The sequence below is a fragment of the Zeus faber genome (genome assembly GCF_960531495.2).
Source record: "Zeus faber genome assembly, chromosome: 5".
NCBI lineage: Eukaryota > Metazoa > Chordata > Actinopteri > Zeiformes > Zeidae > Zeus > Zeus faber.
Window position 1 is genome coordinate 16,133,533 of NC_137192.1, and position 13,443 is coordinate 16,146,975.

The 13,443-nt window shown below is 43.6% G+C and overlaps 1 protein-coding gene across 1 annotated transcript; it reads right to left on the reverse strand.

Moving 5' to 3' along the window:
* Nucleotides 1–174: 174 nt before the first annotated feature.
* Nucleotides 175–5,973, reverse strand: tmem51b (transmembrane protein 51b). Its single transcript, XM_080000291.1, has 4 exons — nt 5,913–5,973; nt 5,753–5,821; nt 1,831–2,257; nt 175–1,240 (listed from the first exon to the last, which is right to left on the reverse strand). The coding sequence occupies exons 3-4, from the start codon at nt 2,241–2,243 to the stop codon at nt 772–774; spliced, it is 882 nt and encodes a 293-aa protein (XP_079856417.1). The 5' UTR covers nt 2,244–2,257; nt 5,753–5,821; nt 5,913–5,973; the 3' UTR covers nt 175–771.
* Nucleotides 5,974–13,443: the final 7,470 nt, after the last annotated feature.

The following is a 13,443-nucleotide window of genomic DNA, read 5'->3' on the forward strand; positions in this document are numbered from 1 at the left end:
TACCAAGCTTCAGAAATATAACAGAGCATGCAAAGGCAATGTTTTTCTCTCTCACACACATACATTAATTTAAGTCATTTTGGGTTGCTATTTCATTTTACTTCAACATCACACAACAGTTTACCTTTACCATCACTACACTAATGTTAAATAGATTAGAAACATGAGGAAAATTAAGTGTTTGTCATTTATTCAAATTCATATAAAATAGCTTTTGCACATTTAGTTATCAATATACTTATTTAAAATGATAAACATTGGCATACAAATATAAAAGATCCAGTTAAAATAGGTGGAGAGACATCAACAAAACCAAAACCCCATTGAACTTATACATCTTAGGTCAGTGTTCGTCAGCACTAACACTAATATAAACATTGAATATCCATATATATCACAATGGATACTTTTCATATTTCCACCAAGTGATTGGTATCCCCGTTCCACTTGTATTCCAATTTAAAACAAATCTGAGCACAATAATTGAATAGAATAATAATCACAATAAAACTGTCAGTTGCAAAAATGTTAGACCTATAACAGGAAAATTGAATGTCCTGTCTTGCAACATGAAGTGATTATCTATTTCTGTGTAAATTAGGTACAATTCAGAAAGATACCACAATAAATACATCAATACGTACATCTGCATAACAGCTGTAGACAAATCTTAAGAACATTTCCTTTTTGCTTTCTTTTGATGTGACAGATGGGAGTCACAGCACTCCAAGGCCTCGACTGATTTGGCTTCAGCACTTTGAGCCAGATGTGTCACTGTGCTAACTTGGGCACCTTATCGTCATACTGAGGCGGTGGAGTAATGGGTTCGATGGTCACAGGGTTGTGCGTGGGGCTGCGGATGTGGAGGCGGAAGTCCTTCAGGTGCAGTTTGTCCGACTTAATCCTACGAACACGGAGTGGACGGAGTATCCGGCTGGCCCGGCTGGTGCTGCGGCTTGGAGGGTTGGAGTGGGTGGCGGCGGGTTCGGGCTCGGCTTGGGGCTCTGTATTAGCAGGTTGGGATGAGCTGGGCTGGTCGTCCTGGTGAACTGCGAGAGCGGCTTCCTCCACTGGGTTGTTGGCGGGTTGGTTACCCTCGTTCTCCACGGCAGCGATGATGTCCTCGTAGGACGGTAGCTGGGACGTGCTTTGGCGCAGGTTGCTCTGGCGGACGGGGTACTGACCACTGCCCACAACCTCCTCGTAGCTTGGCACGCTGTACGTAGCGCGATCCTCCGCTCTGAATGGGACACGCAGGGTGGAAGGAATGCAGAGGAAAATATTCAAAACACACACACAAGAACAGTAGATCATGATATCATTTGTACAATTTTAAAATTTACATTACATGAAATGACAACTATATTGGTCGTATTGGTCTTATACAGTATTCATCAGTGGATTTGAGTCTTTCTGACCACAAACAAGCAAATATTATTCAGAAACAAGTGAATATTAAATATTATTTTTAAACAGAGAGGACATCTAATAAAATCCCTGTAAGATCAGATTTACATTAATTATTATTGGAATGCACTGATCTAGGTATTTGCAATTGGGTCAAATAGTGCTTGATTTTTCCATTTTTGAGACTCTGTGACAGTTTCATATTATATATTATATTTTGTTGGAACAAAACAGTAACATTAACCACTCAGGGTCTTCAAAACCCACAATCTTACTATTACTGTAACTGAAAATTTTCAGCATTCGTATTGATACTTGGTATCCAAACGTGAGTACTCAGTACTCGTTCCAAAAAAAAGAAAAAAAAGAAAAGTGTATCAGTGCATCATCTCCCACTATTTTCTCTTCCAAATCAGCACTCACGCCTCCTGCTCCTGAGCTGTGTGGTCCATGAAGAGGGCGCCTGCGGTGGCTGACTGCGCTTCGCTGACTGGTTGTCTCTGCTTGTTTCTCATCCCGAGGCAGATGGCCAGCAGCAGCATGACGGCCCCGACTCCCACCAGCACGAAGGCCACGGACGAGGTCTTGGTGGTTTCGGCTGGACCGCCCTCCTCGCTTTCTGGTACCGGGGTGCTGGAGTTTCCTGCCGGAGCGCTCCCGGACGACTCGCCGTCGATGGGGATCACAGTCCACACGATCATAACGATACCGAGGGCGATCAGCCCCACGCCCAAGGCGCACAGGGCGTAGTGGGAGCCGGAACCGCTGCTCCCCGATCTGGACGACCTGTTAGCGGGGCGGTTGCCACCCCCGCACCGACCCCGACTGGAACACATCGCTGTAGGGGAGGCTGGAGGTGAGATCAACACCAATACAGTTCAGCGAGTCAAGTGCTTTCATGTCATGTATAAAGTGCACCTAGAGTGGATAAATTCACTCAACATTCAAGATTCCAGTACTTAGAGTAAATAGAGCAGCAGTGGAAACACTATGCTGAAAAAGGCACTGATTCTGAGAAGACTCGATGTCGTTCGGGTTCTGGCCGACATCGAACAATTATCCAAACTTTGTTTTGTGATGTTTATATTGATACCAGCTTATGAATGACCATATGAATGAAATCATTGTGGCACTGACCAGGAAAAGCAGTGCTTGTACTTTAGATAGGACAACAGCATACTGTGTAGTATACAAATGTCTAGTTTTTCCCAATTCATGTCTGATATTTTATCCCCCCCTCTGCATTTTCAGGTCACAGCATCAATACGGAATATTACAACACAATACGACAATTAATTTCCTGGAAATGTAGCTTAGGAATGTACCCGTTTAGGAATTCATTAAATGGCCAAAGTGAGGCGCATTCATGAGATAACCTTGACAGGAATTCAGTGACTATCAGCTACACTGAAAATGAGTGATCTTCAGTGTAGCTGATAGTCATGGACTAACTGCCAGATAAAATAGAGACAGAATGTAAACAGACCATAAAATAAGCCTTTAAATGTAGAAAAATTAATTACATTAATTAAGCCATTAAAATTAGAAGAATTGTAATCACAGTTTGGTGCGCTGAGGGAGCGACACCAGAGGACATCACAACAAGTAAACATAGAGTGTGGCGATGGGTCTGTTCATGTCTAAACATGAAACATAAACTGGAATGACAGAAAGAAAAAAAACGCTAACACATCTGTAAGGCTACTAACAAGATTGCAGCTAAACCATGTCATTCTGGCAACCATCAAACATAACTCGGGGTACAGTGAGACACTATTTACTGCTTATTTCTGACAAAATATCCCTTTGAAACAGTGATATTGAAACAGTGAAAAGACAATTTGTTCATGTCAGGATCCAAAGTTTTGACCTATGCTCACACATACAAGCACACCACTAATGCAAAAAGCTTAAATGTCAGCATTGTCATTTACTAATATTTTGTCAACAGAATTTCATTTCTTCCACAATTGTGGTGACTTTTAACGTGATAGCCTAACAAAGAAAATGATCCGTATAGTACAGGAATTGTAATCGTAATAGTTTATTATATAATGATAATATAACAGTTTCTGCCCTTGTCGAACTTCATCCTTAACTGACCAATACCAAGGGAGTCTAAAGCTACTTTCACACATGCACTCCGGATAATATTAGGACCTGATTATCCGGACATTGTCCAGAGTTGCCCTTTCACACATGTACCGAAAAAACAGATTGTCTGTGTCAGATGCGTTTACACCGCCTGGAAATAATGGTTGGTAGGTTTGTTTTAGACAAGGGGTAGAGAGCGTAGGAGGCAGGACGTGAGGCAATGACGCTGTGGAGTTTTACAGCACACCAAAGATGGCGGACAAGGCTACCGACTTATCAGCAGTTGGGCCTTGTTTTTTGCATTGATACTCCATTTATTTGGATGTATCCACAATATAATGAAAGAGTGGAAAGGGATAATAAAGAAAGCAGGAAGGAGTATGCAGCAGCTACGCTCCATGCACAAAGATCCAGACGAAGGTAAATAACTGGCACATGATAGAGACGTCGTCGACACGCGACACTCGCTCGCTTTGAACGCTCCAGGCAATCGCTGCTCTGTTCTCACATACCGCTCAAACGGACATTATGCGGAGTTTGTACTAGGGTGCTGGCTGGGTAAGGTCCGGGTCGAATAATTTGGACATTCGCGATCACACAGCTCCTCCAGGTAATGTCTGGACAATTTCAGGTTCACAGTGCATGTGTGAAAGCAGCATAATTGGCTGAAAATGTCATTCCAACATTCCTATTCCAAGTGCCAATAGCCCTTACACGATCAGACACAAACACAGGGAAAGTTTCAACTCATGCAACTATTTCAAGAGGAACAGGAAAATGTCTCGGGTGTAGACTTTATTGTAGTGTCCAGTAGCATAGCAGGCGTGTACAAACATGCTTAGGGTACACACAAACAACTGAACAAACTCTAACAAACCCCATGGGATTACAACGTCTTTAATCACCTGCTCTTTACGCTGGATGAGAGCTGACATGGAAGCCGAATTAAACAGAACGTGAACCCGTCGGCAGTTTGCTTTGTTCTGTTTCAACCGGTTTGAGAACGGACATCTAAACGTCAGAAATAGTCACATCAGAAGATAAAAGGGAAATCTCCCCAAAAAAGAGGAAGCAGTGAACTTCAATGTGCTCCATCATTGTTCCTACAGGTGTCTGATGTTACATGAAACTCTCGAGGTTTTGCTGTCGTAGCAAAAACGGCGGGAAAATATCCCAGGAACTGCGAGAATCAGAAAATCCCCAAAATATCCATCTATCCATCCATCCATCAAGCAATTAAGTGACAAATAATAATGTTCTGTGGATTGAAGAAATGCCATTTTAACCATGATTACTCACTAGTTTCAGTTCAGTAGGGGGTTGGGTGGACCAAAATTCAAGGCTTGGAATAAGTGCCCTCTACTCCACAACAGAGTAGTGTAGTATTGGATACCTCAGCTATTTTAAAGCGTTTCCCCTATTTTGACGGTAACAACCTGCATATGTGTGTGTGTGTGTGTGTGTGTGTGTGTGTGTATGCTGGTAGCACGGATGCACCTCACCTGCTCCTACATTAAGAAGCATTTGGATTCATGTTAAGAACATTACTAATTAATAGTAAAAAAAAAATTAAAATAAAAAAAAAGATGCAGCAGTGCTACAAACCCCTCTCCCTGCAAATGAGTGCCCATGCAAATTCAAATTACAATTCACCAAAAGGAAAGAAAATAGCATAACGGTAAGAACAGAAATGAAGCCATGGTTGTAAAAGAGTGGGACCAGGGACTCCACGTGTCATTCAAATCTCTCTAAAAAAAAAAAATGTATTCTGGCAGAGAAGTGCAACAACAATAATAATAATAATATACTTCTGTCCAAAAAACATTGATTTTTTTAAGTGTGAATCCGTCACATTCAATACGACGTGTGCCAGATCTCTGGGTCCTTCTTCTTACGAATTACCTTGGCCCTAAGAAACTACTTTCAGTTTGAGTCCAATTCGCTTCCCTCGCGCCGGAGTGACCCCCGACTCCAGGGTCATTTCCACGAATCGTTCGCTCGGAACGAGTCGTTCGCGAGTCGCGCGTCTCGCCCTCAAACGGCTTCGTTTAACCGGGCGTTGGGGGGGGGACTATGCGCGTCCTCCAGCGCTCCCCAAACGCGTTCTAAAACGGTAAAACGCCACCAGCCTCCTCTCGTTGGAAACGTCTCGCCCCCCCCCCCCCAGTAGACGGGGGACGCGCAACGAGAGGCCCGTACCTGCTTGTTCACGCTCCACGCCCAATGACTTCCCTCTGCATGGATGACTCACCTGAGCAGCCAGGTGTTCCGAGGGAACCCAACGCGATGAGCTCGGCGACCCGGCGACGTCCTACACGAGCTGTCAGGGGGACATTTCTTTTAGAATACACAGTACCGTTCCGTGTTTAAGCGCGTTTAAGCCTGTACACCGCAAGGAAGGACTTCCATACCGCAACTTTGTCGGAACTTCGGTGGCGCCTTTCCCGCACAGGTGTCGCCGCGTCCCTCCCGGTCCTAGTGCGCCCGCACGTCTCGCGTTGTTTGGGCGAGAAAATGCGTGAATGGGATTTTTTGTTGTTGTTGTGATCGTATGTTCAAGTGTGTGGTTGTATGTATGTTTTAAATGTCATATAAATATAAATCATACATAACGGCAACATTGTTTAAAATTCCCGCTTTTCACCCATTATTTATAATTGAATTCATTAAAAAAAAAAAAAAAAAAAAAAATTCACTCCTCAAACGTTTCAATCTAACAAATAATAAGGGAAGCTTTTTTTTTTTTTTTTTTAACACTTCAGCAAACCCCATTTATAAATCTAGAAAATAAAAACACGAATAAACATAAAATATACAAATATTTAAAAATATAAATATATATTTGGAAAAATCCTCCGAATTTCAATGACTTGCTTTTCTCTAATGTATTTATTTTCTTCTTTATATTTTCTTTGTTTTTCTGTGTACTTTTTTTTTTTTAAACATTTTTATTCATGCTATGATAAAACAAAACAATAATTATATGATAAATGCGATAACTAGGGTGGCTAGTTGTGGTCAGTATTACGGTGATATCTATGAACATTCACAAAGGACAGAACCCTTGGATGAAAAATATCCACCTCTTCAAATGACCGAGAAGAAAACCCAACGAAGCAATGATCAGAAGACGTATATTTTAGTGAAAAGAAAGCAAACCGTCTTAGAACAAAGATGAGGCTGAACCCAAAAAACATTGCACTTTCAAATGGAATACTGGAACATGTAGTGTCATGAACCCGACACAGACAATTTTATGGTTGACCACTTTAAAGTCTTTGATTCATTAATCATTGAAAACAGGTGCATTTATTCAGCTCACATACTTTATACGCAACACTTCCAATGGCCGTAACATTTATTTACAGTTGTTTAACTATGAATGTTTTCAGACATATCTTGTCATAAACGATATATAACAATTCCAACACTGAAATAGAAAAAAACACTTTTTTTTTTATACAAAGATGCTCTAAACTTCATGTCCTTGATTGCCAGATGCATCAGAATAACCAAAACCAAAATAAGAAGTAGTCTTTTTTAGTAAAATATTAATAACTAAGAAAAGTAGGGCATTAATTAATACAAGATACAGGTTTGAACTGGCCTGCCTTCCCACGTTAAAAATAAATGAACTGGCAGTTTGTTACGTTGCTGCCAACACCCATAGTTTGGTTGGAAAACCTGTTTTCTACTGGTTAGGTTTACCTTGGGGGTTTTGAGCTGCAGACCATGGCTCTGATAGACACTGATGGGAATTGATGTGCAACTAATAATAGATTCAAGATTCAAGATTCAAGATTTTTATTTGTCACATACTGACCTTTCATTAAATGGTTACTAGTGTACAGACACAGATACGTTTACATTCTTCCCCCTCAACTCTACGGGTATTAACCTGCGTATGAGACCTCAAAATGATGGGCTCTAAATGTTCTCACCATTTATGGAATCGGATTTCTGTGCTTCGAACAGCATATGTTTCCCCTTCGCCATCCAATCTAACAGTGCATCCCAAAACCTGAAAAGGTGAAGCGCATCACTCCGGAGGTTTTCCTCCGTTTCAAATGAGGACCCAACAGCTGAAAGAGCTTTGGGGCAGAAGACGGATCCTATTAAGGAAGCGCTTTCGGGTGATGTCACCGGACGCACAACAAAGAAGAAGCGTAGTTTAGGGTCAGTTGCGACGGGTTGCAGGACAGAGCAGGACAAGCCGAGTGGCTCTCGGCTTAAAGCGAAAGTTGTGCTTGATCTGGGGACGCAGCTCCACTCTGTCATTTCTCACCCCGACCCTCAGCGTAGCAGCGGCACACCAACTCAGCACACCAGCGGGCCATAGCATGTGAGCGAGGAGATGGCATCAGCAGAGTCTTGTGTCAGGGCGAGGGGTAGCGATAGCCCTGTGCTGTCTTTGAGGTTTTTCTCGTAACGCCACCGGACGTCCGGAAAGGAACGAAAGGTCACGTGCGCTAACCATTCGATCAAAAGTCAATTTCGACTGCACTGCTATCTGCGATCCCATTTCCCTAGGGAATATTTTGTTTGAATTGTTAAAATGTAAAAACAAACAAAAGTTAAAAAAAAAACTTGGAGTAGCTCAACATAACGTATTTTGAAAGTGCACAATAAAGTGGGAAATTATTTCAGTAGTCAACATCTGATCTCATGTTGACTGTTATCAACCACTATCAACCACAACAACTAAAACCAACAAATAAAATGTCAGGGGCTGGTCAGGGGCCTGCTGGGGGCTTGTCGCTGTGGGTTGAGTTCCTCCTGGTATTCCGCTGCACGGTCGGGTCCTGGGCGACTCAAACTCAGTCCATACACCACACAATAGGCCGAGGGTTTGCAGGACGGGTGGGGTGTGGTCTAGGTGGGTGGGGCTGAAATCTTGCCCGTCACGCTCCTGCCTCGACGTCGGGGTGGTACGTGGGGGGGGACGCTCGGTCGCCTGCGGGGTGGGTGGCTCTGCCGGGGTGTCAGTCTGTCGGCACGGGGCCTGGCTCCGGGCCTGTAGTGGGCGCCTAGAGTCCGCGGCCCCGGTTCTGCACTCGCGGGTGTATCTTGTGACTGCACGTGGTGGTGGGTTGTATGTGTGCGCTTCAGGGGTGCAGGGTCTCCTCACGCTCTCTGACTGGTTTATGCTCCTCGGGGCCGTGCGTGGTTGTCACTCAGCGGGCCCCCAGTTTCTCTGGGGGATGGGGAGTCTTCTGTGGCTGCAGGGGCAGGGTGCTCGGAGCTTTCCTGCGGTCGTGGAGTGTCTCTACGGCCGCGGGGCTTTTTCCCCTTTTCTGCTGCTTGGATACGCTACGATATCATTTCAACCTCACACACCAGAACTAATTGGAACAAGTCCCCTGCACTCACCGGTGGATATATCACACATCACACACTCACACACACACACACACACACACACACACACACACACACACACACACACACACACACACACACACACACACACACACACACACACACCAGCACCTGCTTATAACACCCTCCTGGTTACATTTCTCCTTTCCTCCCTAATTTACTGCCAACGCTATGACAGGAAGAGGCCATGTGCTGAATTACTGTTCCAGTTTTCCTCGACTTAGTTCATTGTTTTGTTAATACATGTTGTCGTCTGATGTTTCTATGTTTATGTTTTTCCATGTACATGTTGTTGTTTGGTTCTGTGTAATGAAGTAGTAATGAAGATTAGTTGTTTAAAGTCCAAAACAGGGTAAGATCGTTCTCCAAAGAGGGGGATTGGTGGTGGTTCTGTGTAACAAAGAGCTGTGCTCTTCTCATCCCACAGTTCGTCCACAGGACAGAGTTATTGCAGCAGTTCTTGATGTTTAGATAATGAATAAAGAGTTGCATTGCAGGTTGAAAAGTTGAACTCCACTTGCAGACTAAAAATGTCCTAGATGCAATTGAACAAATACTCTGTGTTGTATGCCCAGCACGCTGACAGCACAGGTTAAAAAGAAATGTCATTACAAACTTGCTCCGAATGCAGAGAGTTAGGTCATCCTGAGGGAGAGCGGATGACCGCCGGTGATGATAATAATAATAATAACAGATAGTACTTCCTATTAACGAGTTTTACTCCTTAAAACGGTTCGCTGAAGCAAACCGTGGAATGTCATTTGATGGTTAACAGGTGCCGACGTCCGAGAGCGGTTCAGACGTTTGTGATCTCCACACTCTTGTAGGTGTGCACCGGGCTCCCCCTGGTCCTGGGCACGGCCTGCACCCTGGCCTCTCTGGGCAGAGACCCACAGCTGCTGTGGAAACCCAGACCCCGCTCCAAGGATTGGCTTTTTGGATTCAACCTCAACGGACTCTGGAGAAATTGGGAAAAACAAGAGGCCACTAATGGTGATTAATGACTCATGATGGTGATTCATTAAAAAAGGGTGTCACAATTAAAAAATGACATAAAACTTATGGAAAAAAACACCCAGTTAATAAATAAATAAAAAACTGAAGGGATGAGTAAATTGATTTATATTTTTTCATATTTCAATTTTAAAGTTGCACTTATTATATCATAAAACAGTGCAGTTTGAACATGCAAATTGCAAATTATACATGACAGTTATCTTTCTTTGCATGTTACAATCTGTATAAATAACAACAAATAAGAAAAAGACCTTATACATACCATGATTGATCTTCTGAGTGACAATCTGTTGTCAGCATAGCGGTTAGGGGACACAGGTGACTGGGAACTGGAAACGAATGTCTCTCCCCCCTGGTCTGTATTGCTGCAAAAGTCAGGAAGGAAAGGAGATGTGTATTTATTCACGTCCACAATTCAGGGGATGACGTCACATCATAATCCCAGGTAGTTATTCTACCACAGCAAACAGAGCTCAAGGTCTGTCAGCTGACCTGTGAGCGATGGAGAGCAGCTTCATCTCCTCGTAGAGGTGTCGGTGCAGCATGGGCTTGTCGCTGGGGATCCCCAGGGCCTGGACCATGGTGTCCGTGTCAAAGGAAGGGTCCAGGGCGATGACGGCCCCGTGGATTCCTTTGCACTGAAGATTATCCGCGTACTCCTGAACAGTAGAACCACACACAGACACCAAGTTAGAGGGGAATTAAATATATACAGTACGGGTGTGACGCTGGACAAATCCTAGTTTATTGCGGATGCAAATTCCTATGTACACTATAACTAACAAAAAGGTTCATTTTTAAAATCTTAGAGCTGTATTCTTTCTGTATTTGTTAATGGCCAGCTCCTATAACAAATCCGAGCAAGGGTACAATAAGACCTCGACGTCCCACCCACCTTGAGGTCTATGTCTTTGATCCACTTCATTACCCGGTGACACGTCCAAACGACCACGTCCCGATCTTGGTGTTCACATTTGGCCCGGCGCGTCTGCAGGCTCTGTGGACACATGTTACGCAGGCAACCGTGCCGATTTAAAAAGATAAATATGGTGGGAGAGCGGAGGAAAAAAAAAAAAAATATCAAAGAGCCCAGGAGAGGACGCCGGCCCGGTCTGGATCGAATCGGCACCTTGGCTGTGGTCGTTGTACGAAATGTTAGTGTTGTGCAGAAAAGGAAGTGAGCAACGTTCCCCGGTCTAGTCTCATCTGACCTCTTTGTCGAAGTTGAGCAGCTGCAGCAGCTGGATCGCCAGGAGGAGGCTGGTCTGGTGGAACTGGTCGCTGACGCTGAGGAGCCTCTCCAGGTCTCGGCGGCTCAGGGAGTTGAGCACGCGTCCGTCCACCAGCTGAGCGTGGAAGGTCTGCGAGTACTGAGGGAGCCCCACGTCGCTCAGCCACGACCTCGACACCCAGTGGTGATCCATCCCCGCGGCCTTTGACAGCCTGCACGAGGGGGCCGCGGTAATCAAGCACCGTTGCCAAATGCAAAGTTCAGGGTTATTTGTTTTTCATCTCGGTCTCGCCTACCCCGGGTCTCCTTCCGCTTTCCTGTAATCCTCAATGGCCAATCGGAGTTTCCTGCGGTGAAGGGGGTTTTTGATGCCGACGCCCAGCTCGAGATCATCATCTGACAGCCCGAGCAACACCTACAGAGAAAAGAATGAACCTTTTTGATGTAGACACTGGACTACACCCGCTGGGAATCAAAACAAAAAGGCAGGCACTCTCACACACACTCTTACAGACGCCGTCCCTCCATCTCCTTCCACACAGTGTTTGAATTACAGAGGACACACCTTGCCGCTCTTGATGTTTTCAGAGCAGGCTTGGATGTACATGGGCATCGCCATGACAACCTCCAGCCAGGCCTGCACAGCGCCCGCCCTCCACAGTGACATGGGCGTGCTGCGGGCGAGCTCCACCTGACGGAGGCGGTCCAGATGCTGGTCCTCTCCGTCCGACAGGCTCTGCTGTGTGAGGCTCGAGAGGCTGTCAGTGTCTGGATGGGTCGGCAGACGTAACAGCGTCGTGCAAAGGAAGGTTTCAGGGTCAAAGAGTTATAGAGATCAAAACGGCTTGTTGGATGTCAGTCGAACATCAATCCCTGAAGAGAATTTGAATTGGGATGCTAGAGTGTACGGTGGTTGGTCGAATTTACTAGATATTATGTTTCCTTTTAACATGGTGTCCACACGCGCCTCTTTGGGTTGTGCAGTACTCAGGATGGCCAGTAGATGGAGACAGAATCATTCACTAGAGTTACAAATCCTTTATGTGGTTGTACTGTACCTAACTCAGTTTGTCTCCTGTGGTTACATCATTTCATGGTTAAAGAATTGGATTGGCTCCCTGGACTGGAATAATGTCAAAACTACATTAGATGGAAATTAAACATAGGCGTGCATTGTTTTGCGGTTTAAAGTGAACTCTCTGTAAATAATGAAGCCTATCTGTTAAGGGGTTAAGATATATCTGATGATCTGATGATTATGAAAGGGAATTCATGTCACTCGGATAACGTTAGAACATCAGAAACACAGGGATTATTCATAAAAAAAAAAAAATATTGCCCCTGTTTTTGAAGCCGGCTGTTTCAAAGACAGGATAGCACGGGAATTCTAACGAACATTTTAGTTTAAATGAAAAGATTAATATATATTGATGTTGAACAGTCTGTGTAGTTGACTATGTTAAAATGTAATTAAACCATTACCTGAATTCTGTAATCATCGTAAGGCAAAAAATAAATAAAATAAATAAATAAATAAATAAATAAATAAATTATATATATTAAAAAAAAAATATTTAATAATAATAATAATAACAATAAATAAGTACACGATTCTGAACAAAGATTCTTATAAGGGAAAAAACACCTCCACTCTGAAAACCACGTGTGTGAAATTGGATTATGGTCAGTTCATTTCCGTTTAAGTCGGTCAAAGAGGGTTTTTTAAACATTTTCCTAAAAAACAAGAAGGACTTGATCTTCCTCTTGAACTTGAGTGTTATGAATAATCCCCAAAGTGCCGAAACAGACACTCGTGCTACCTCCGAAATCGCTTACTACATACTACATATGTACTTTACTAAATACTACATAATATTATGTACTTTACAACATACTACATATGCGCTTTACTATATATTACATATGTACTTTACTACATACTACATTATGTCGGTGGGATGCAAGTAAAAACAACGATGCATACTAACTGCATACTACGATATTTCACTGGCCACAGTATGTCATCCGGGAACCTTTTGCATACTATGTGAGCTTACTATTGACATACTGAAAACGCTCACATACTAACTTGCCGTACTTACTAGGGTGCTAGTATGCGATTTCGGACACAGCAAACGTATTCACAAATGAAGAGTTACTCACTGGGAGAGAGATGCCATTAGAAATGGCAGGAGGAGTGGGAGAGACACGCTGGACTACAGGACACAAGAAACAGTTACCCATGGTATTGAAGAAGGCAACATACACATTTAGTTGCTGGTTTTATTTTTAAAATAAGCTTTCATTTCAATTGT

What these genes read in the sequence shown, in the direction of transcription:
- tmem51b (XM_080000291.1), bottom strand. Translation starts at nt 2,243, where the DNA reads ATGTGTTCCAGTCGGGGTCGGTGCGGGGGTGGCAACCGCCCCGCTAAC. An exon ending in ACAGCTCAGGAGCAGGAGGC is followed by an intron (nt 1,241 to 1,830) that starts GTGAGTGCTGAT and finishes TGTCCCATTCAG; the next exon opens with AGCGGAGGATCGCGCTACGT.